At 35.0% G+C, this 25134-nt stretch overlaps 3 protein-coding genes across 5 annotated transcripts; all 3 read right to left on the bottom strand.

The window, feature by feature from the left end:
- Positions 1-840: 840 nt before the first annotated feature.
- On the bottom strand, positions 841-2969 carry LOC101215058 (F-box/LRR-repeat protein 2). The gene is made up of 2 exons (XM_004147059.3): positions 2478-2969; positions 841-2079 (listed from the first exon to the last, which is right to left on the bottom strand). Exons 1-2 carry the CDS (start codon positions 2848-2850, stop codon positions 1187-1189), a joined length of 1266 nt encoding a protein of 421 aa, XP_004147107.1. The 5' UTR covers positions 2851-2969; the 3' UTR covers positions 841-1186.
- Positions 2970-4400: 1431 nt separating this feature from the next.
- Positions 4401-9120, bottom strand: LOC101215305 (FAD synthetase 2, chloroplastic). The gene is made up of 5 exons (XM_004147060.3): positions 8781-9120; positions 8659-8693; positions 7587-7722; positions 5525-5700; positions 4401-5423 (listed from the first exon to the last, which is right to left on the bottom strand). Exons 1-5 carry the CDS (start codon positions 9023-9025, stop codon positions 4924-4926), a joined length of 1092 nt encoding a protein of 363 aa, XP_004147108.1. The 5' UTR covers positions 9026-9120; the 3' UTR covers positions 4401-4923.
- Positions 9121-9493: 373 nt separating this feature from the next.
- On the bottom strand, positions 9494-23725 carry LOC101222101 (myosin-1). 3 transcript variants are annotated; one of them, XM_011657193.2, is made up of 24 exons: positions 23326-23725; positions 22250-22634; positions 20879-20980; positions 20653-20796; positions 20404-20554; positions 20286-20313; positions 19307-19472; positions 19140-19203; positions 19021-19034; positions 18839-18923; positions 17164-17267; positions 16902-17040; positions 16070-16188; positions 15211-15363; positions 14999-15088; positions 14497-14574; positions 13409-13567; positions 12872-13078; positions 12014-12219; positions 11774-11909; positions 11387-11516; positions 11154-11300; positions 10882-10949; positions 9494-10558 (listed from the first exon to the last, which is right to left on the bottom strand). In XM_011657193.2, the coding sequence occupies exons 2-24, from the start codon at positions 22628-22630 to the stop codon at positions 9902-9904; spliced, it is 3528 nt and encodes a 1175-aa protein (XP_011655495.1). In that variant the 5' UTR covers positions 22631-22634; positions 23326-23725; the 3' UTR covers positions 9494-9901. The 3 variants fall into 3 exon arrangements, with proteins under 3 accessions (XP_011655495.1, XP_004147135.1, XP_031741489.1); XM_004147087.3 differs by lacking the exon at positions 23326-23725 and having other exon boundaries at positions 22250-22652; XM_031885629.1 differs by lacking the exon at positions 23326-23725 and having other exon boundaries at positions 22284-22421.
- Positions 23726-25134: the final 1409 nt, after the last annotated feature.

The raw sequence follows: 25134 nt of genomic DNA, 5'->3' as shown, positions 1-25134 counted from the left end.
CTATAAAAATTTTAAAAATGAATATTCTTGTCATGTCGTGTCCTAAATTTTAATTTTTAAAATATAGTATGTCGCAGTATCCGTTTCATGTCGTATTCGTATCTCGTATCCATGCTTCTTAAGATTAAGATTGGATCAATCCTACACTATTATGATAAAATACACAACTCATTCACACTAAAGCAACAAAAAAAGCATATATTATAATTATGCAGATACACCAACCAAGGTGCTTTGAACCATGGGAATGTTGAATGCTAGTTTGTGCAACTGATTGTTTTCCTTTAAACGATAAACTCATGAAAGTCCCCAAAGAAATTTCGCGAGATCTCATTTCTAGGGACTGAGTGACACTTTGATTTTTCGATGTATGAAGCTCCTACAACCTCATCGGACATAGACCCATGGTCACGAGGTGCCTGTACTGATCTTTTACTTTTAAATATTATCAATTGTGCAACTCATTTACTAAAATAACTGAATCGTCAGGCATAATATGAATTGGTTGGTTTTACCTTTCCTAGGAATGGTTTTGAAGAAAGCTCTTCATTTTGCTCAAGAAACTTCAAGAATCTTGTAGACCATTTTGACATCTGCGTAGGTTCATAAGGAAAGATTTTTTGTACTATCGTGGTATGCACACTTCTATCATTCATACTTTGACACTTCATCAAATGGTACATTAGCTTTACTTCATAGACGACACATTATCACTAAATGCTACCACTAAAGAAAGTAATAAATAAATGGAAGTAATATGAAGAAGTTCCTAACCTAAAATTTTCCCGCTTCAGAGAAGTTAAAAAGACCTCTTCAAGTGAGGATCAAGCAAAAGAAACCAAGCTTAATTCTTTAGAAATAAATCATCATAATTCAGATGGTCGAGAGCGACAGATTTGTACAATAACGACAAACAATATTATTAATATCCAACCTATGGCAACAAATTTCCAACATATGAATAATGTTGAAAGAAGAGAGAAGAAGAAAAGGCAAATGAAATGTACATCAACGATCTACGTGCAAACTCTACACTATAAATTATGATGGTATTCCTCCAAAAGGTAACATTACAATGCTTATAAACAGGATTTGTGACTGAAGGTTGCATACCCTATGAAGCAATCGAAAAATGCTTCCTGAAAGACTCGGGGATAAATTGTTGCAAGATTGCTGATATTAGGTCTCAAAGATAAAGATCAGGTTCACATAAACTTCCCGCAAAATTCACTTTGCAAGATGCAGGAAACTGCAATCCAGCCTCATCACATCCAGCCTTGGTAATATGAGGGCAAGACCTCACATCCAGATATTCAAGAGAATTACAACTGTCTACAAGAATACTTATTGTGGCTAATGTTATCTTCGGGCAGTTACTAATCTTCAAAACCTTCAAATTCACCTCAATACCATCACTTCCCAAACTATGGAAAGCGGCATCCGTCACCTCTTCACAGCAACCGATGTCAAGAGCCTCCAGATTGCTACAGTGGGTGAATATGCAGCTTAATGAAGAGTCAGTTATGTTCAAACACCAGTCCATACGCAAAGTTCTGAGATTACTTTTACATGCCAGTGCAAGCTTTTGAATAGATTCATCAGAGATGTCCCTACATCCACCTATAATAAGAGTCTCAAGATTATTGCAGAACTCAGCCAGTGACAAGATGGAGTCATCTTTAATTTTATAGCAATCCAACAACTTAAACGTCTTAAGAGAGGATGAACACGCCTTCGAAACGCTAGATACACCAACGTCCCCAACATTGCTGCATTTATTAACATCTAAAATCTCAATCTTCTGACACCCTTTGACAAGTTCTCTTAATCCTGAGTCAGTTATATTAGTGCAGCCATGTAGACCCAATTCTTCTAAACTGTGACAGTTTTTAGAAAGAGTTTTCAATAGTCCATCCGTAACCAGTTTGCAGCCGGCGAGATTCAAGTTTCTTATGTCGCGACATCCTTCTGCAACAGCTGAGAATCCCTTGTCAGTCAACTTCCTGCAATAGGACACGTCTAACGACTGTAGTTTAGAAAGACCACTTCCGATTGCCGCTAATCCAGAATCACTTATGCCTGCAAACATAGATGAAAAGAACAATCAAGACATCAATCGAACATACGAATCAAAAAGAAATATACCAAACCAACTTTACCAAGTCGTTTTTTAACCAAATTTTAAGTACTTGAATAGATTATTGCATCTACATATTCATACCACAATCTTACTCATTGCAGAGACAGTGTAAACTAATTTCTCTAGCGAAATTCATCATAAAAATGCATAAATCCAACTAACTCATCGGACTAAGTTCAATAAGAACTTAAAACAAAACCGACCCTTGTCTTATTTCTTCAAATCTCCTAAAACTCATCTAACTAAATGTCTACTTCAAAACCCAAAATGTAAAACTTATCGAACACAAACATTATTGCTGAAGCAGAAACATAAAAAGTTGGTGAAAGTGAATTACTTTTGCAGTATTGAAGATTGAGGACTATCAAGTACTGAAAACCATTAGCGACGACAGTAAGATCAGAATCAGTAACACCCGGATAAAAAGATCGAGAAGTAGACTGAGAGAGATCCAATTCCAATAGACGTGAGAACCTGGAGGCCATTTTGCGAAGCAGGTGAGGACCCGCCCGAGCTGAGAGCTTCTTCCTCTCGTTGCTTTGAACTCGCAACCATCTCTTGCAAACTAACCCAAAAATCTCCTTATCTTTGTCCCTGCCAATCTTATCCAGAATGGATCGGAGCTCATCGTCGGTCAGAATATCATTGATACAGACAGAAACTACACCTGAGTCGGACCCGAGTTCCAATGGCGAATCAACGGAAGCCATATCCAAAAAAAATTGTAAGAAAATGAAGAGGCAATTTGGAAGAAGGGAATGAAGAGAGGGAAATTAGGGATTAGGGTTAAATAGAAAAAGAAAAGAAAAAACCCCAATTTTGTTCCTAAGTTGACATCGTAGAGATAAAGCCAAGGAATCTCTAAAGAATGTTAAGTTGCTAATAGGTAGCTATCACCTAATCCTATTTACCTGAAAGTTACACAAATACCCTTCTCTTCTCGCAACCAAAATTTAAAATATTGTGTTTGGGGGAGGGAATGACTGTGTAAGAAAAAATAATTATGATAATCCTAAGATTATAATCATTCTAGTGTTATGATAATATGTGTTTGAAGTTATAGTTTTGATTGGTAGTGTTATGGTAATATGTGTTTGGGAGAAGGAATATAGATGTTAGTGTTTATGATAATATGTGTTCGGGAAAAAACTATGTTGTAGTATTATGATAATATGCATTTGGAGGAAAGGTTATAATTATGGTATTTTTATAACATGTGTTTGAGGAAAGAGTTATGAGTGTAGTATCAAATGAAGTAGGAAAATTTATAAGGTTATAAAAAGATAAGTAGGAATTTGTAGGATTATGAAAAGATAAATAGATAGTTCGTAGGGTTATTTAACTCTAATCCTTAAAACTGAAAACTCCATTGTTTTGACCATAATCCTTTTCCTAATCTTCCTAAATCCTCACCATGGTGTGTTTGAGGGAGGGAAAGGGTTATTTAACGTTCAAAATTTGAATTAGACTCAAAACTCCTATTTTGGTAATTATTTTGAGCACCTTTAGATAATAAGGATGGTCACAATCAATAATAAAAGTTTAGTTCATTAATCAAACAATTCCTTCTTGATCGATACATCACCATCTACCATTTAAACCATTTTTGAGTCAATCATTCATCAAACAGGTGTATGAAAAAATTAAGTTCTTTAAATATTTAATCGGGATAGTGTCTTTAAAGATTTGATCATTTTCTTTCAAATTTCACAAAAGTTCTTGTTGGTTAATGAAATACCATAATATGTGAACTTCGTTCAAATTTCCCACAAACAATCATAAATCTCGAACCCCACAACTATTTTCCCTTATAATTAGTCCACCAATGTTAACCACAAAATGATTGTCCAAACCAGACGAGACGATATTAGTTTCTAAATAGGTATTAAAAATATTGAGTGTATACAGTGTAATTATAAAGGGAAGGTTCTGTTCATCTTTTATTTTCATGAAGAAAGCATTTTGATTAAAGTGGAAAGCAAGTAAAGGGTGAAAGATTGGGTGATGAAGATTCAGCTCCAAAACCTTTAAAATGAAATAAGTAGAGAAATCAGTCCAAAAAATTATCAAATAAGCGATAACGGATTTGACTAACTCAGAAAGTTGGCTGAAGAGAAGAAAACAGAGAAACAAGCAAAGTTTAAAATGGTTAGTGAAGAAGGGAACCAAGAAATTTAAGAGCACATGGGCAAACATGGCTACAGTTCTACCTGTCTTACATTTCAAGAATCAAGTAAAAAGGATCTAAGCAACTTTGGAATTGTTGACAAAAGAAAATTCTATTAAGCTATTTGTTCCAAAACAAATTATTGATATCCTGTATAATTCCAACAGAAAACGATGCCTTTTGAATTCTTTGTTTCCAGATAAATGTACAAGAAGACATAAACATAATAAATACTTTGCAAACAATGAGCTCTAGTTAATACATACTTGGAAAAAAAAAATGGGTCATTTGAATGTGTCAGATAGCTGAAGGAAACTACTAAACTGTTCCTGCCAAAAATAAGTTGTAAAACTTCACTGAACCCAGCTGTAAATGATTGCATTATCCACATCAGCCCGTGAAACCGTGTTTCATGTCTGCATATATTTAGAACATTATTGCTGAAACACCCTCGAATTGAATCACCAGATTAGCTCCACATATCTTTGCAAGAAAAATTATGAATCTCGCTGATAAGTCCAAGGGATCTAGACATTTCAGTATGTGAATATAAGAGAGGTCATCAAGGAATTCCTTTTGTCTCTAGAAAAATAAAAGGAGGTGAAATCCAACACAATCATACTACTTCATCGCCAAATTCAACATTGACGCGGTCTTGTGTTCCTACAAGATGGCTTGTACCTATATCATCCATTTCTATGTGAACATGAGTGGAGTCGATAGCTACCCGGCACGGAATTAGGTTCTCATCAGTTGTACAGACAAAACAATTATTATAGAGACCTTCTTTTGGGGCTAAATTTAATAAACATGATCTTGGGGCTGACACTCTGTTATTGCTATTGCTAAATCCTTCTAGGCCTTCGGCCATCAAAATAAGACGATGCCTGCGGCCTAAAAGCTCAGAAACATATTTCATATCTCCTTTGGAAAGTGCATGGCGAACCCGAGTAGAAGACACTTGTCCTCTCTCCTTTGAATTGGCAGAATTAACAACTTTTTGGTTTCTATCCATCACAGATTTTATAATATAAGCACTTATCCCATATTCCTCACACAGTTTCACCAGCTCTGCTGCATCACCTGCTGCCTTATATCCAAACCTATAGCTTTCCCCTGCCATCATCGTCAATTGAAACCTCAAAACAATTACATTTTACTCCAAACAGAGTACTTTATTAATAAAAACTTGCACAACACTTTTTAAGTCCACTTACCTGCCACAACTCCACAAACACGAAGCTCCTTTGATAATTTTTCAACAAATTCTCGTGGAGTTAGATAACGGACGCTTGAAAATTGAATCCGATATTCTGATGGAGCTGAGTTTTGGCAGTATGGTGCCCATGAGGAAAGAACTCGCTGCCTATCACATTGAGCAACTATGGGAGCCCTGTTCAATTTAACTAACAGATAAATAATTAACTCCTAGAGTATAATTCTTAGCACTTGTTGAGAACAAAGGAAGGGTTAGAGATCAGCAACTGAATAAACTCAACATCTTCATGACAAATCCTCTGAGAACATAACAGATGGTATTCATATTCCCATTATTTGCCTACCTAAAACAGGTAGAGAAACAGAATAAAACATTTTAGCAAACTATCAGATGTTTCTCAGACGAATTTTCATTGTTCTACAAACAATTACAAAAAGAAACAGCGGATACAGGATACCACACTGATACTTGATTTCCTGAAATTCGAGTGTATTGGTAAGAGAGACCAGAGACCAGACGCAAATACAGGTGAATGGGATGTGTTAATCCAGGTACAGTGAAACTTTGTTTCATTTAAAAGAAACTTGAATGTTAAAACAGTAAAGAGAAGGATCTATAGTTTTGATACCCCTGACTAAAGATTTCCTCCAAATCATCACCGCTTTTAGAATCTCTCCAAAATCTCTGCTTTAGCAGAGTTATTTTCCATAGAATGTACATTTTCAGTCAAATGTGGTGTCTCCTCCAATTATTCCTCACGGGAATCCATTTCTTTTCCCGAGCAGGATTTCCCTTTGGGATTAGTAACTAGTTGCTCAATTGCTAGTTGGAACCTGTACAAAGTACAAACATTACCAGGAATTAAGATTCTTGCAGTCTGCAGAAGTCTCCAAAGGCTCATCCTGATTCTCTCATGATGGTAGCTAGATGGTTTACAGTAGAAAAGGATTTGGTTTTTTTCATTTAAAAAATTTTGTTCTTGTTTCTTTTTAACCATCCGTTCATGCAATATTCTCCTGTTTTCTTTATTTCTTTTTATTTTTGTTCCCTTCTGCAAACTTGTATCCTCGAACACGAACAACTAATTGCTCATTTGCTGTTAAACTATGTTGGATGCCTTGAGCAGTGACCCCAAATCTTTCCTCCATTCTTTGTTGGAGATTGCTAATAGCCAACCATAATATTGGAGTGCCTTGCTATCTTTCTGCTGTTGGCTGCACCTAATTGTTGCCAGCCATCAAGACTTAATGAAAAAGGGATGGCTACCACAAGATATTAGAATTTAAAATTATCAGGAGCTAATGAATATGTTTCTGGACCTGTCCACTAACTACAACTGAACAAGAGTTATGGTTACACTCCAGAAGAGAATCGATCATCCAAATTCTTATAAAGAGAACCCAACTAAACTCCCAGTCCATTGAGATTAATTGTTCATGTCCCCTAACTGGATCCTTTTTAGGAGAAAATACTGTGAGTTTCACATCACCCAAAACCACCAACTTCACATTATGGGATTATAACAACATCCTTATAACTTGCAAGAATTCCATGGGCAAGTTGGAAACTCAATCTGAATCATTCATGTTATACTGAAGCAAAAAAAATGGAGGATCAGACATTCGTACAGATTCTTTTGGTACCAAAAGGAAACCTTCCACAGGAAAATGTGGGAAGTCGCATAAAGTTGTGGAATATGTCAGAACCTTAGAAAACAATCAAAACGGCATAAAATTCTATTTTGTAAGGGCACAATCGATGTAAACCAAATGAGAGAATTTTAATAATGTTTCTAAAAGTTGTCAATACAAGAAGAGAAGTACTCTATTTATAGCAAACTAATCCTAATCCTAATTAATAAAAGAAACTAATCTTAAACCTAATTAATAAAAGAAACTAATTCTAATCCTAATAAATAAAAGAAACTAATCCTAATTCTAATAGATTAAGAATTTGACCATAATATCTTATTCCTACTGCATCAATAGTCAGATGTGATTTTCCTACCGATCATGATGAAACAAATAATAAAGTAAACAAAGAAAACAAATTGTCCTTACCTAGGTTCCCAACCGAGTACTTCAGCAATTCCAACAAATGACAATAGAAATGGAGATCCAACCATTGATGCTTGAATTGCAAGCTCTCGATGACCAACGTGGAGAGCATCAAATTTTCCTAATGCTACTATTCCTCCTGAGTGACAAAATATGATTTTAAAGAAATGGTTTCCTAATGCCAAAACTATAAAGTATAGGAGAAATACAGAATTATATTTCCAACTTTCTATTAGCAAGCTAATCCAACAGAAGAAAAAAAAAATTTATCACATAATTACCAAACTGGAGGACCTAGAACTAGGAGGGAGAATATCCATCTAATACTGTGACACATTCCTAAAACTATCAATCAAAGCTACTGTATCCCCTCCGACCGTGACCAACTTAGGTTAGCTTGATTTGGCTCTTTTTGTTGGGCTGTCCATTTTGTAAACCCTTCTGTATTTTTTCCCCCTCAATGAAAGCTGGTTTCTTTTTATTAAAATATTGTTTCTAAAAATAAAATAAACAATATCTAAGTCTTCGCTACTTGCTCTCAAGTTGGTGACTCCATAGGTGTATTATATTCCATTCCAGCGTGCTACATTAAGCCATCAACTGTTTGAACACCAAGTGGAACAAACGCCATCGAAATGAAGTTTTCTTTGTACTATACTAACTATAAACTTTAGGGACCCATCAATACCCTAAATCTTAGGATCCTCAATCCTGTCAAGAGCATAGGAATTTAGCTCTCCAATTTTGTATTTTTTGTACAGTCACTGACATAGCTTTGTTCTTTATTTGGGAATTTTGTTTTGATTTCACTCCCTTTCGAGAGCTTGTATCTTGAACAACCAGCAGTATTTTACTATTTCTAACAAAACCCAATTCTCATGGTATTGCACATAAATCGGAGCCAACTTGAACCCGCACTATAAGCAAACGATCATATAGTCAAAAAGTGGTTCAACTTCACATTCCCTCAAATGAAATAAGCTTAAAATAATTAAGACGAGATTACGAATTCGCATTCTTCAATGAAATTGACAACAGTGTCAGGAGAAAAAAGAGACAATGAAGGAACACAAACCTGCCACAGAGACTTCACGATCATCCTCTCGTGAACTGGGAAACAAAACGCGAAGAGGTAAGATTGTAACCAAACAGCACGGATGCTCATGAGTAATAGAAGGGAACGGAATAGAAAGTTACCCAAAACAGTCGGAGAGAACGGGAATTTCACCGGAGGAAGTGGAGGGGACAATGGAGCAAAAGAAAGAAACCCGACGTGGTTGGGAGCGGTGAGAAATTGAGGGAAAATTAGAAGTGGGATTGCGAGGCCATATGGGAGGAAAGAGAAGGAAGGCGGAGGAGGCAAGGCCGGAGGTTAATCCGAAAGCAAAGTGAGAGTCGAAGTCCCGGAGATGGTGAGAAACGCGAACGCCGGCGGCCAACATCGCCAGCCGCTTTGGAGGGAATGGAGGCGACAAGTGGGGAAGTAATGAGAGGCAGAGACTTCCTTTTGTTGCCTTCCCCAATGTTGTAATTTTTAACGGATTTATCTTTCTTTTCTATAACTTTCTTTTAAGAAAAATTCTTTTCAACTTAAATTCTCTAATTTGCTTTCCATCCTCTACTGTACTAAAAGAACCTCTTGTACGTTTATCTGTGTGACTAGTTGGTTTACCTTATGATTGACAGAAATCACGTTCATTAATCTAACATAGTTTAATGAATAAAAAATACTAATTATTATTGCTGTTTAGTGTCCATTGATAAGTTATTTTACCAGGAAGGAAACAGTCTACATTGAACAAAAATCGTTGTCTAATACACCCATCTTTGATTTATTCAAGACCTTGAAGATCACATTTCAAGTTTGTAAACAAACAATGGACAATGCGATGTGCTGAAGAAAAACACACTATGGGAGAAGAGAAAACCTCGATATTATATCTATTAATGTAGAGATTGTTAAGTGGTAGAAAAAGATATACATATTAGAGAAAGTGGGCTGCTTCAATGGCACTAAATCTTCACTTGAAGCCCCTCAAAAAAAATTGTAATGGGAAAATTAGAACAGATCTCTTGCATCAGTTCCTCCTTTGGCAACTATAAGGTTGCTAACAACAATGTGAATAGCTATTAGGAGCACGACAGAAGAAACATATTTTATATCTCCAATTTTGTACTTGAAAACCCTTTCTTCCTCTTACACCCAGTGAATAGGAAAAACCCGTCATTTACAAGCTCCCCAAAAATTACCAACCAACCCCAACCTCTCCAGACAGAAAAACAGTGTAATTTCTACTATAACTTCCTTTTTTCAGTTTTTAACTATACCTTGTGCTGTTCCTCCTTCCCCACCATTTCTTTTTCACTCTATCCATGGCACCTTCATTCCCAAGCTTAGTCAAAATCACTTTCGTTTCACGCAGCCTTCCCCCGTAATCTTTCTTCCATGCTTCAAACATTTGTTTCAACCTTCTTAGTTCTCTATCTGGGTCAAGACTTGCCTCAACTTGACCGGATTTTACCTCTACTAAGAACTTTGCGTCATCGCCAAAGACTTGACTTCTTTGTTCGAATTCTTCAGCCAATCGGCTAATGACGCTGAGACCTGCATTCATTGGTCTTACTCCATTGCTTTCATTAGCTGTGTTGTTGCTACCCACTTCCCAACTGTATCCTCTGTCATCACTTGCATTTACTGATGCATCAGAATTTCTCTCTGAATCATCAACTGCTAAGCTTTTCTTTGCAATGGAGAGGCTAGATTGCAGGGATCTCATTTGTCTCTGCCATACCTCTTCCATTGACTTCATTTTCAGCTCATACTCTGACCAACGGTTCTCATACTGTTGGAGGCGCTGATGGAGGATGTCATTTTCCTCTTCTTTCTCTCTCAAAGCAGCCTCTGCTTTCAGGACACGGCGTTGTAATTCTGCAAGGAATGATGACTTAACAAGCACTTCACCTGACCCATTTGCCTGTTAGAAATTCAAAATTATGAGTAATCAGTTTTTCCTTGTACATCAATAGAATTGCAAATTTTACACTTATGCTAATTGCTGATTAACTGAATCTAAGATTGAGATCCTTCGTATAAACACACTTGGGCACAGTTTCTCACTCGATAATATACTAGAAAATAACTCTCATACATAGCTTAGCTTCAATGCTCAAGTCATAAATCAGACAACCTTAAGATCGGAGCAGTGTGGATCTTTAAAGTTTAAGACAACCAGAAAATTTGAAAGAAAAAAATGATAATCAGAGAGAATAAATGAAAATCAAAATGCTAGAAGTTTACCGTCAGGCCACCAGGTTTCATTAATCCAATATCTCCTGAGCATCTCCTAACCAACCAGCCACGGATAACTGAAATGTATAAAACATCAAACCAAATTAGTAAATGAAATCAGAACTCACACCAAAAAGTGCACAAAGAAAGTGTAGATTCCACTGGATTAAGAGTGAAACTGTAACAAACTCTCGAGACTATAAACTGTAGTCTGTAGTTAGTTGCTTCCTTATAAAATAATAAATCCAGTAGAATATCTAGTAAACCCTTGAGATTATTACCTGATTGTATCGTAAGTGATGCATCACAGACATTCTTCAAACGTTTACTAGCAATTCTGGCTTTCACACTCTTTTGAATGGAAATAGCAGCCCTATGCCTTTGTATCAAGATTGAATATTCTTTTCTTGCTTTCTCCCCACGCGCAACTGCATGAGAAATTAGAATAGTTTCAAACTCTGTATCCCAAGAACTAGAAAGTGATTGGTTCTAAGTTGACAAGGAAGGTTAATACATGACTGAAGTACAGAAATCCCTCTCTTTAGCTCTTTAAGGTGGCGTCGAGCCAGGTGCCCTCTGTAACAGCTTTGAACAGAGAGAATACCATGAAGCGTGCGGTTCCTTGTATCTTCAAGAACTCCAATCTGCCACATTGTTTTCAAACAAATTTGATTAGCAGCACTAGTCAGTATTTTATGGGATGATACAGAAGCTACTATGATCAAAAGAAAATATACACGCACAATTGAAGAGAACAAAGTTCGACAATTAAAAATATACAGAAATAGGTTATATTTTGATTTCAAACTCGTTTCTCAAGTTCTTTTTTTATCATTGATTTCTAACCCTACAGAAACTCGAGAAAAATAGCGAGTGCACGATATAAGCAACAAAACTTTACCTGCCCAGTTCGGAAAAACAATTTTGTATAGCCAACTTGGTACATTTCAGGCAATATATTGAAATGATGAAGAATTGCGACTGAGACACCAAGGGGATCCTGTGATGCAATGCTTTCTTGTAGAAGGAAACCATACCTGATGTCCCACACCAAGAACCATACACAAGTTATTACATTAACAGATGTTAGAATGAAAATTTTTAAAAAGCATAATGGTGTAAAAGCAATAACCAGCCCTACCTTCTAGCAAATTTCTGATGTGACATCCGGGTAGGAAAACCAGCTCGTGATATTCGTACCACTTCTAGGACCCCACAACATCTTAACTGTTGTAATACAAGTCCTTGCTCATACAATCTGGGAGATTGAACGTTGTTGGGCTTTATACAACGGATGAAATGGGGTGTTGTATTTTCAAGACGGAGCATCAATTGGAATAATTGACCCTAAATAAATATAAATCTATTAGTTAAAGCAAAAGGTTCAATATACGACAGTTCGGTGCCTAAACATAATCAAGCCTAGTCCTAAGTAAAGGTCACACTCAATTTTCTGTATCCTACTCCTACTGTCTTGAATTTTACTGTTTCTAAAAGAAATTATCATTTGAGATGTCTGTGACTCTTGTCATATTACAAAATGCATGAAGTGCAACTAGTAACGATTTACAAAAATTAGAAAAACACCAGAAGAAATCAAATAAAAAAAAAAAAATGTACTCGCTCCAGTTTGAGCTACTGTTCTTTTTTTTTTCCTCTTCAATCAATCGTTGATATAATTTTAAACAAACTCTTGAGAATAACAATGTGGTGTAGCCTAAGAATGATTGAAGGAGAGATCTCCGATAATCAACTCTAGAATCTTTACTATGTATCAAGTTGTGTAAAATACACGAGCGGGACTCCCTATTTATAAGGGATTAATACGCAAATGAGGGAAAAAAAGATTAACCTAGGGATTTTCCTAAATTACCCTAGTCCTACCTCCATCGAAAAAACTTATAGATAATGCATAAGTCAAACAAAATAAGTACTAGTTCAGGAAAGATCATCAACAGTATCCGATTAAATTATAAACTTATTGTGAAAGATAGATTACCTTGAACTTCCTTGCAACACTTAATTTTTGGGATTCTGCACCACCAGACTTGTGTAAAGTGCCACCTATGGACTTTTCCGACTGAGTTAACATGTTGGATGCAAAAATCTGAGGGAGATGACATGAGCATGAGGATAGGAGTTGAATAGAATCTAAATGTAGCAAGTCCCTGTTTTTCTCCAGAAAACCAGTTGTGTCGTAAGTGACCTGAATGAAGACCCAAATGCAGCTATCAAAAAGTCAGGTAAAAATGAACTGAGGAAGAGAAATTTCACCAATAACTACCAACAACTTGTCATATATTCTTTGCACCAGGCAGTGATATTTTCCTAAATATTTTGTCAATTTAACAGCAGAGAAATGTGAAAAAAAAAAAAAAAAAAAAAACAGTTTATCAAATCAAGTCAGGGGCCAATGAGATAGCAGCAATCCCTCTGTATCAAGTGAAGAAAGTTTGCATAAATAATTAAAACTAAAAAGCAACTGCAGTGGGAGTAGAAAATAAATAATTATTAGCTGCCAATGCCATGTAAATACCTCTCCTGCATAATGACAGACAGTGAAGGCTTTCCCTCGTTCTCCTCTAAACGATGAATTAGGACCCAAATGCTGCTTTAGCTTGTTCGCGAAGGTCAGATCTGTGCCATTTGGAAAAGTAGACTCCTCGTCTAACAGGGACAACAATCCCAAAGGTTTCTGCACAGAAATTACAAAAATACATCAGGAAAAGCATGACGAACACATTCGACTAATAAAGAATCACTAAAATCTGAGTAGTCCAAAGTTATAACTCAGAACAAACATCAGCAGTTGTACTAACCTACTAATCAGACAGACTATATTAACCGCAGGTAACTTAATAGTTACAGAGATTTAGAGTAATTCAGCATATGACTTTGTCTGAGAATTTACACGGGAGACCCTAAATGGCATACATAGGTTTTTTTAATTAAAAACCCAACATTCGGTGAAGATATGAAATAATAAACAGGACCAGTCAAAAGTAGAAGACAAATTAGTGGCATGGAATTACGTAAGGTATTTCCCTCGCTGTTCTGTTGATATTCAAAAGAAAAAATAAACCAAAAGGTATATGAGCATCTAGCCAAATTAAGAGGGAATGGTATCTCTCCCTATCCACTATTTTCTAATATGAAAGCCAATTCAAGGGGGAATGGTAATCTCTCCCCACCCACTATTTTCTAATAAGAAAGCCAATTCATGAGGGAATGGCAATCTCTCCCTACCCACTATTTTCTAATAAGAAACCTAAAGATCCCCTCTCACACTTGCCCCCTAAAAAATTTATGCATCCCATTCCCACTAACCAACTGTTGAGATATATTTCTCCTTTTACCCTTCCCAGTATTTGTATTGATGATAAGTGGCTTCACAAATTGCACTTATAAACAGATATAGTACGCCCATTTAAAGTAATCGTGCTTTGAAACACAACAAACAAAAACCAGTGAACTTGCGTTATAGAATCAACCAAAAGGTGAAAAAAATGGTTTAATTACAAGTAAATAGAAAGACTGGAAGATGAAAAGAAAATCATCATAAATACTAAAAGACCAAGAGATGGTAGCGCAAAGAATTAAGTCCACAAATTAAAAGCTCTAAACCTTTTCAAACAGACTCAGACAATCTTGATTGTCGTCAAAATCAACTTTTGCCCAATCGATGCCATCTTGAATATATTCCTGAAATACATAAACTTCAATGTCAAGCATGAGAAATGAGACGAAAATCTAGTTATCGTTCCTCTTTCCTCTCTATAAGCCAGCTTAACGCTGGAGAAAATACAGGTTACACCTTGCTCTTGTATGACCTATTCCAAGTTAAGGGTCCACAATTTCATAATTTGGTAAGTTCTAGTTTTGTATTCCATTTCTACCATTAAACCATTTTAATAAATATGGTCCAAAAACTTTTTTGTGAACCATGTCTAGATGCTATGAGATTTTTACCGAATTACAGCAAAACAATGAAATATTTGTAGACCCTCCGTAATTTCTGAATTAGGAACAAGAAGAGGAGAAACAGCTGTTGCATTTCAATGAAAACTGAAAGTAATAGCTTGAAATAATTTCAGCTTAATTAGTGCAAAATCAACAAGACAGTTACCTCCTGCTCTAGCTTAAATAAATGACGATTGAAATGCTGCTGTAGTCTCTCATTTGCATAGTTAATACAGAACTGTTCAAAACTATTCCTCTACAAAATCAAGGAATAGAGAGGGAAAAGATATTAGGATAAAGATTCATATCACATACAATACACATTAAATGAGTAGTGACTAGAGAAAGAGAGAGATTAAGAGCTTAAATGAGGCTTACATCAAATGATTCAAAGCCATAGATATCAAGAATGCTTATGGATCTGCCAGTGCGTCGTTTGCCTACAGCAAGAGATTTGTTAATTTGTTCAACCAGCCACTCAAACAAACAAGCGTAGATTGACTTTGCCAAAGCATCTCTAGTGTCAATTGCCTGCAGACAGAAAAATGAAATCTGATGTTGGAGTTCTCACAAAGATAAACTCGTAAAAGTTAAATGCAGTCTTCCACAATATGTCAGATGGTTGGAACAACAATATGATGTAACTAGGTATAAATTATTTAATAAGGTACAAGCACTATTCTGATCCCCAATCCACATCTTATGATACAAATGTACAACAATGCAAGACTGACAAAGCATAAATCCAAATGTGAGTGCATGCTGATGAAACCAAAGCCAAGATAAAACTAAAAACAATACAAGAAACAAAAGAACAAGAACTGATTTTTAATTGCAGAGCCCTGCGTGTGGTATGGCCCTCAACAGATTTGAGCCTGAATAGTCGATGCATTTCACTTCCATCAAAATTTTCCGATTTAACTTTTCCACCAAAATCACTCATCTTTCACGTAGATCTAACAATTGTTTCTGTTTGACAAAAACCTTTGTGACAGAAGAAATTTATGATAGAGAGTTCTACTAGCAATTTGGAGCTCCAATTACTATTAAATTCAAGCTCAAACTTCTGTCATCAATTGTTATTAAGTCATTGATTAAACATAATTTAAAGGTGAGTAATCATGTGGTTTGCTGGTGGGAATTAGTTTCTCCTCTTCTTCTTTTTTTTTTTTTGAACCTGAATCAGTTTCTCCTTTATACACAAAAAGTAAAAGGTTTTCCGGAACAAGTTTCTTGCCTGAGATAAGGTAAGCTTTTGGACAATGCTGTCATTCCCAACTCTCATTTTTCGAGTTGATAATGCTAGTTTAAGCTCCTCAATCTCACACTCAATCAGCTTAGCAACAGTCTGTAAACCTGAAAACGGTTATCCAATAAACATAAAGCTCAAGAAATATGTTTCAACAGAACATGAATGATTAAAAAGAAACCAAATACATAGTTACTTAGATTTTTCATGCAAATAGATACTGTAATTACAAGTACATTAATGATATTTTAAAATCTGAATCACTATGAATAGAAGAAACAAAGAATAAAGAAAGTTATAGATATAGTTCTAGAAATTGTTATCCCAAGGATGGAAATTACAATTACTTCTTTGTTAAAGGCCTACTACAAGGGCTTCTTCATGAAAATATCAACTTCTATTTATGTACACATAGGTATCTGTTTATTCTTCATGATACTGACCATAACTTCTATCATGCCTTTTTCAGCGTCAAAGATGAGAAGCTAAATTGTAGTAGAATGAACAAGGGAAAATTGCTCTCATCCTTCCTAAACCCTAGACACAATGATAACCATTCAAATTGCATTACCATTTGCTCAATTAGGTTTATCTGACACTTCAATTCTTTTTATAGGTTATTTCACACGGTTATTCATAAGCAACAAAACCATACCTAATTATGACCGACAATATTAATTTCATGATAATTTAAACCACGGGAAGTCCTTAGATAAGAATATAAATTAACAAAGAGGCTGAAGAAAGTCCATCTTTCCTGTTCAAATCCATGCTACAAAATAAAAAAAATATTTTACATTTAGAAATTCCAAGTACTAACCTTCATCTTCCACTGGCTCCACATGATTCTCATTGTCTATAACACTAAAGGAAACATTTCCAAGCCAAAGAACAGCAGCAAGCATTGCAAATACACTGTTCTGGTCTTCTTTGCTGATATGGACAACATCCAGTGCTTCCTGAGAAGTAATGACAGGCAGCATTACAGCAAAATTCTATTTCAAACACATAAAGACTGAATAGACCGGATCAAAACAGATAGCTCGTCAGTATTGAGTTAATTAAAAATTTAGAGAAATTACCATGACTACACGAAACTCCTCAGCATCATTTACTCTACTTATTGAAAAACAACTGCTTTGGCAGAGATATTTGTACTCTTCTGCTCTTCTCAAGTTTAACTTCTCTGCACATCAAAATTAAACATAGGTTAGATAGTGTCGCATAAATGAGAATAAGATGTCTACCTCAAATATGGGGCACAATCCATACTGTACTTAGGATGAGTTTACAGTGAGTTAACTATTAAGCCCATGGTGGTGCTTTCTATCAATCCATATAACAATGAGAAAAGAAAAGACGGTTAATAATTACAAGTAGATAAGAAAACTTCAAGAATTCAAACGAGGACAAGAGGACTTAACTACTTTTTCAGTGCCCAATGAAATTTTCTGCCACAGAATAAAGATTAGATCTTTTGTGCAAACAATGCACTGGAGCAAATATCAGAAATGTGCAACCGTGGCAAGAATTCAAATGTTTGAAAATTGGCATTGGATTTATAAAGGTTTTTTAGGTAGCTTCTTGTTTGACTGTTAATTCACAGAAATCCTCCATTGCTGACTTGAATATTGATAAAGATGAGGTTTGTGACATGGCTAAGCTGCTCAGTTGTAAGGTTGATTGACTTCTTTTTTCTTATTTGGGTGTTACGAATTGTGGGAAGCCTAAAAATAAATCATTCTAGATTCCACTTGTTGAGAGACTTCTCAAAGCGTTCTTTCAAGTAAGCCGGTCTGTTTCTTCTCTATCTTTAGAGCTCCAGCTGGCACTTGTAAGGCTATTGAAAAGTGCTAAAGGAGCTTTTTTGTGGAAGAAGGTTTATTTGATAAAAGGGAGTCACCTTGCTAACTCGGACAAAGGGAGCACAAACAACATTCTAAATTGTTTTTTTTTTTTTGGATAAATAACAACACTCTAAATGTTAGTTTTTACACGCAACTCAAGATAAAAATCACTTAAAAGAAACAAAGAAAACAAGAGATCCAACTCAATCAGTTAGCATTCACGATGTGCAAGCTATTAGATAATGAGTAAAGGAAACATTATCAACAAATTAGCTTCAATCATTACTCCCAGAAAAGAAGGTCTTAGATCATCAATTTACCCAAAAGATTAAGCAAGTAGGTAAGGGTAAAATTAATATACTATCTAACACTCCTCACTTGTGGTCTTGAAATATGAAGAAAGAGTCAAGCAAGTGGAAATTTATATTAACCGGAGAGGAAATAACAATGCAAGGGCTTGAATCCAATCCATTCCGAAGCAACCTGCTCTAATACCATCTCAGATCACCAATTTACCCAAAAGCCTAAGTTAGTGGGTAAGGGAAAATTTAATATAATATCTAACAGAAGGCTTCAATTGCTTTAGATATAAAAGCACAGCTCCATATCAAGCCAAAATATTGCCCATAAACAGTGGCAGGTCTAGAAATTTTATTGTCAGGAGCCTTTATAGATTAGTAAAAATAATTTGAAAGAAAAAATGTAAGGAATGGGGCTTGAACCTGAGTCTAGAGGGGTCAGGAGACAGTTTTACCCTTAGGCTAACTAACTTATGGAATTGGTATTATTTAGGTTTTATATATATATATATAATATAAAGAGCATAAAATTGAGGGGGACTCGAGCCCCCTGACCTATGCTAAATCTGCCAATGCCTATAAATAGCTACAAACTGGAAGAGATGGATTACCTTTGAGTGCAGGTGAAGCCCCACTGCAAAGTTGATAAAAGATGTGATATGACCTTTCTCCTTCCGTGCATTGGACAACTCTAGACTGTAGAAGAAATATATCATTCTCTAGTAGTTTTTCATTTTTTGTTAAAAAATAAAGAATCAATTCAGGCACATTTAAAGGGTAGTTGTATATTTACCTTTTCAAGCAAAACTGTCGGGGTTCATCAAGAGCAGCACAATCAAAGTCAGACTTTACCATCTCAAAAAAAACATCCATTGAAAACCAATGCAGAGTCCAAATTACAGGAAAGCTTACAAGTTTGAATATTTGCACCAGATATTTTCCCAGTTTCACTAAAATGGATTTCTATCAACTTTCCCTGCAAAAGTTAAATTCGACTTAAAAGGGCCTTTGAATCTAAGTAGAAAGCCATTTTATTACAACACAGCAACATAAAAGAAATTAATGATTTAGGATCTTACGAAACGGCTTGAGTTATCATTTCTCAATGTTTTTGCATTCCCAAAAGCTTCTAGGATAGGATTGGTCTTTAATATCTCATATTCTATTCCACTTCCACCACCAAGAGTAGCCAAATATTGCATTGCTATCTTTGCTGTTTCAGTTTTCCCAGCTCCACTTTCACCACTGCATATGAAGGTTTTAAAAGGACATGAATGATAAGGAGAATATAAAATTGCCTTCATGCTGTTCACAACACCAGAATGTTATTTATGATTCAAACTAATAGTTATATGGAAAACATGAACACCAAGCTACCAGTAGGGATTATTTTATTATATCGAGTGTCCAAGACAGCTTATGCACACCTCAACTAACCCACGGGAAAACCCGCCAAACCTTACAACATTTGGGTGTCAAGAAAACTTCTAAGATACAAAATCCTAGGTAACCAGTCACCATGGATTGAACCAATAACCTCTTAGCCCTTTATCAAAGTTATGTCTCATATTTACCACTAGGTCAACCCATGGTGGTTTATAATAGAAATTCAATTCATCGGGTCCTTCGCAATCCTATAATCTATTGCTAGAATAATAATAGTAAAACATAGGGTAATTGTAATAGGTAGGAATTTTAGGAATAATTATTAAGTATATAGCAACATTTTTTTTTTAAATTGCAAATATAGCAATTATGGTTTATCAATGATAGACCAACATTTGCTACATGGTCTATCAAGGATAGACTCCTATCGTCTATCATTGATAGATTTTGCTATATTTGCAATTTTTTAAAATGTTGCTATATACTTAATTATTTTAAATCTAATTGATATATTTGCAACTATCCCTACAACATATAACATCCCTTGCCCTTTTTTGATGAATGTTATGCTAATATGCATGAATAAAAAAGTAAAACATGGAGAGAACAGCAATGAATTAAAAAGATAATAATAATAACTGTACAAACGTGTAAAACAGGCACCAGCATTACCTTATTATAATTGATTGATTTACTTCATCTGAAAGTGGTAAAAAAAGTTTGGTAAGCAGACAAAATAAAAGCCTAAGCACAAATTGAATCTAATAAAATGTCAATGGCATCAGGAAACCTCGAATCATCTCTCTTATGGCTGTATCGGTAATGGCATATACGTGTGGGCTCTCAACTGTTTTGCGCTTGTATGCATCAATGTAATCGTTTCCATACAAATCGACTTTCTTAAAAGGATTGATGGCAACCAGAACTGGCCCTGCTTTTGTCTGAAATTCCCAAAATCATACCCATTGTCATTACCAAGAGAAATATTTCTAAGCAGACCCTTGACTAACTACTATATAACAAATTTTGAGACACTCACATATATAACATCTTGATTATATCTGTACTCAAGATCGTATAATACTGAAGGCTCATTTAAATAGCTAAGTTGCATAAGATCATCGACGCCATCAAGAATATCCGGATTTGCTGGAATCAAATTTTCAGCTTTCACCTTTAACACCTGAAACCATCCATATGATATACGCAATCAAATATCAATAAGCTTTACACAGCTAAGCTTCTTATAGATTTCAATTTGCCACCTTTCCATCAGTCAGTGAAACTACTGACTCTGTTCCTGTCGTTGATAGTATCTTTACAAGATCCCAATTCCCATTTGGAAGTTTAAACCAAGACTGAAGTATCTGAAATAGAAAAAATGAGCAATATCTTAATATAAAACACTAGATATTTCAATTAGAAGGGTCAATTGAATACAATACTTGTTCACGAGATTATGATTAACTGAGGAACTCGGTAGTTCACAGTAGCTTAGAAAGAACAATCTATACAAGATCATATACACAAGTGGGGTTTTTTCTTCTTCTTGTGCATATCCATTCGAAATTTATGAAAAAAGAATGATTTAAATTGTCTAAACGAAAAAAATTATATAAATTTAATGATTTAGATTTACAGAATCTCTAGTTCCACTTGAAAAATAATTTAGAAGGTAGCTGGACAGATTTTTCTTATAAGAAACGGGATGTATATTATGTGCAGAAACCCGAAAACAGCCTAAAGTCAAGGGTTAAGAGATGATAAATGGACGCAATTACTTGCAAGAACAATGATCTAGCATTGTGCACACTGAAATTATACCACCACTACCAAGCAAGTTATTCCTAGATGGCATGCATCCATCCAACCTTCGGACAATTGCAGCTGTTTTAATATGGATTACTACTCTTCCATTGTACAAAAGAGTTATTGAGTTTTTTCATTTTTTACTATAACAAATTGGGGTATGGGAATTTGAACCTCCGGCCTTAACAAAGATAGTACACGCCTAGTACTACACTATACTCACTTTTGGCTAAAAGAATAAGTAAAACCTGAACATATATCATTATTCAATTCATCACGATTGGAGATAGCAAGTAAATGACTCTGCAAAGCTCATATCTTGAGCAACACGATGTCATTATCATTTTCTTGATAGATAATGCATTTATTATTCTGACATGCGTGACATTTGTACAGCTAAGCAATAAGAAACCCACCACCAGTTTTTACAAATCATTAGTCCACGACCTAAAAAATAGCGCATTCATTAGTACAATCCAGACATATAGTACACATCTTGGACAAATCAAATCTCAACCTCGGACCTCACAAACTCAAGTTTATTACAATAGTGGGCCAAATGTCTCAAATGGAAAAACCGACTGGGATACATTTTCTTTTATATAACAGATTAAATAAGGAAAGGAAGGGGGGAAATGGCATGAGAAGAAGAAGAATGAATGACTTTTAACTCAAGTAAAAATGAGCAAGATTGTAATGGGATGAAGTAGTAGAAACTAGAAGGTATTTTTTCAGTAATGGTGAACTAAACATAAAACCTCAGCTACCATTATACTGTGATAATCTTTTAATAAGAAATTCAAGCGTCAATATATGACCCAAAATACCTTCCTTGGCGTGTAGGAGGATGTGTCACCCCACCTGCGTTCACTATGTGAAGCCGATACTGAAGGTGAAGGTAAAGGCATAAAACCATCTTCTCCATCATCCATGGTGGGTCTTTCTTCCACTGATGTAGTATTACAATTATATGGTGAGTCCTCATTCAGCTCATCAATACCGTTCGTACCGTATTGATGTCGATTGACGGCATCATCTCCCACAGCACCATTTTCACCATCAACTATCGAATTAGCTTCCATGTTTTTCACATTCCGACTGTAAGGATCTTCCAAATTTTCAGCAGATTGGGGAATCATAAACCGAGAATTAACTGGCATGGATTTGATGGACTGCAGTGAAACCATCACCTGTGATTTCCGAGACATCTTCCTGAAAATTTATGCATAATGGCAGACTGAGCATTGGCAGGTGGGATAGCTATGGCTATGGCTATCAACATTGAGATAAAAAAAAGATCACTTTTTAGAAAGAAAAAAAAACTAATAATTCTAATCAAACTTTAATAAGGTCCCACGTGAACACCCATCTGACGAGCAAAATGGAGGGGACCATCTCTAAGATTAAGATGCAGTATCGACTGATTCTGGTTAGTAGGTCACCATTGACAAGTTAACACCCAAAGGTTGCCTCAATTAAGAAACATCCTAAGCTAACACAGAAAGAAATAGAGTTGTTTCAAATCAATTATATAGACAGAAAGACTCTGCTTTAACCCAGGAACTCTGAAATTAAAACTCCTCGATCTGTAAGCTTAAATTCCGAAAAAGGCAACTACCGATCACAGTTAAACTGCTTCTTCGATAGATCTTTCAGTTAAATCCACCCATTGAAAGCTAAAGATATTTTCCAAAAAGTGAAAAGTGAAGCTCAATAAACACCTAAAGACATCAAATTCAAAATCTGAAAACAAAAAATAAATAAGCCCAACCAAGCTTCAACAGTGAGGAAAGAGTAAGAACACCACATCAACAAAACCCCATTTGATTTATTACCTGAAAAGAAAAACCCACCAAGGTAAAGTGAATACAAATGCATTAAATCTAAAAAGTCATCCTCTTACCTCTTTAAGAAATGAAAAGAAGAAAACAACAGCACCGAGCAGATGGAAGACAAGATCGAGTACCCAGAAGTAATAAAGGAGAAATCAGCTCAGAGCATGAAAGAATTGAGAATTGAAAGAAAAGAAAGTGGAAAAATCCGGTGGAAGAGTTGGGTGAGTTGAGAGAGATCGGGGGTTTCAGGGAGACGTAGAAGGCATGATAGGCAGAAACATGGTAGGGTTTGAGGGTGGAGGAGATGGAGATGGAGATGGAGATGGAGATGGAGGGAGGTTTGTTTGGATTGTGAGAGAAAGTTGAAGAGAGAAATGGAAAAGAAAATCCAAAGCGTGTAGAGATGGTGCAGCTTTTTTGCCTTGCTTTGCTTTGTTATTTTCCTCTGCTTCACAGACACATAAATTTTTTACATTTTTTTTTCTTTTTAATAAATCAAAATGTGTGTGTGTGAATTTGAATTTGATTCGTATTTAATTTAATTTCTCCTCCCCAATTTAAAATTTTGAATTATTCTTTTTTTTATGTGTTGGAGAAAATTTTATGATATTCACCATCTTGCCCTTCCTACTTTTTTTAATTGCCATTTGCGTCCTTGGGAGGATGGAGCTGACTGATCTCTAAACAAAGGATGTTGGTCCAACGCCACCATAATAAATTCCTTCTTTTTAATATTTATATATTCTTAATTTTCTTTTAATTTTGGGTCTCACTACAAAGTTTTAAAATATTAATTATTGTATGACATATAAATTTGAATTTCAACTCTATTTCACACCCGTATTTTCAAATAAAGAGAATTTATCAAAATTAGTAAATTTGACAAAATATTTACAACATATACCACTATTTTCAAATTATATTATTGATCGACATTGATATGTTTCTATCAGTGACAATGATAGACAATGATGGAAGCCTCATAGTTTCCATCACAAATATAATCCAAATGTGCCTAAGATAAACTAAAACGTTATAAAATATACTAACATTTTAGATTCTAGTGATGATATACATAAATAGTCTTCTATTAATGTCGGTGACATTAATAGAAACGGATAAAAAGTATGTTTTGATAGAATTTTAATATTTGCTATATTTGTAAACATTTCAGCATTTTTCTATTGATTAATGATTTTTTTTAATTAAAATTAAAATTAGGACTGGATTTACAATTTTGGAGTTTGAGGACTAGACGAACACAAATGTCAACCTTTTAAATATAACCACAAGGAGGTACAGACGTACATATTAGTTATATTTTGTTTTTATGAAAAAAGATCACCATACGTTTAAGGGTGATGAATTTGTAACTACAGACTCAAAAATAAAACAAATGAATATTCGAGGGGGGAGTTAGCTCGAGTAGGTTGGAGTTAGGTTCACTCGTTCTTTATCTTTTTATCTATACCCCACAACTAAACAATTGTACTATTTTTTCCAAACATCTATGAAATTGTTATTGCATGTGCACTCGTAAAATATGATATATTCAATTTGTAGTTCATTCATCCTTTTAGTATAAATCGTCAAATTCATACATATGCTTTAGCCTTGATTTTAATTAACTCCAATAACTTGGGTTGATTTAACGTTTGAATTATTAACTTTTTAATTTTGTGTTAGTTAAACATTGCTTTCCACAAGATAAAAGGGTTGATAGTGACTAGTGAATCTCATAATGAGATTTGACCAAATCAATTGAATTTTTTAATAATCATATAAACTATACTTTTTAAATCTTGAGCTACTAAGTTTAAATTATATAATCTAACAAATATAGTGATTTAATCCATAAATATATATTTAAATTATTT

The sequence above is a fragment of the Cucumis sativus genome, chromosome 5 (assembly GCF_000004075.3).
Source record: "Cucumis sativus cultivar 9930 chromosome 5, Cucumber_9930_V3, whole genome shotgun sequence".
Taxonomy (NCBI): Eukaryota; Viridiplantae; Streptophyta; class Magnoliopsida; order Cucurbitales; family Cucurbitaceae; genus Cucumis; species Cucumis sativus.
This window is presented reverse-complemented; position numbering and strand designations above follow the sequence as displayed.

Excerpts from the sequence above, each read along its gene's own strand:
- LOC101215058 (XM_004147059.3), bottom strand. The coding sequence starts at position 2,850 with ATGGCTTCCGTTGATTCGCCATTGGAACTCGGGTCCGACTCAGGTGTA. Across the intron at positions 2,080-2,477 it reads CAATCTTCAATACTGCAAAA|GCATAAGTGATTCTGGATTA; the intron begins GTAATTCACTTT and ends CTATGTTTGCAG.
- LOC101215305 (XM_004147060.3), bottom strand. The coding sequence starts at position 9,025 with ATGTTGGCCGCCGGCGTTCGCGTTTCTCACCATCTCCGGGACTTCGAC. Across the intron at positions 8,694-8,780 it reads GTTCTCTCCGACTGTTTTGG|TTCACGAGAGGATGATCGTG; the intron begins GTAACTTTCTAT and ends TTTGTTTCCCAG. Across the intron at positions 5,701-7,586 it reads GTACTCGGTTGGGAACCTAG|GGCTCCCATAGTTGCTCAAT; the intron begins GTAAGGACAATT and ends TAAATTGAACAG.
- LOC101222101 (XM_011657193.2), bottom strand. The coding sequence starts at position 22,630 with ATGTCTCGGAAATCACAGGTGATGGTTTCACTGCAGTCCATCAAATCC. Across the intron at positions 14,575-14,998 it reads TATTTAAGCTAGAGCAGGAG|GAATATATTCAAGATGGCAT; the intron begins GTAACTGTCTTG and ends TATGTATTTCAG. Across the intron at positions 13,568-14,496 it reads GTCTGAGTCTGTTTGAAAAG|AAACCTTTGGGATTGTTGTC; the intron begins GTTTAGAGCTTT and ends ATTTCTGTGCAG.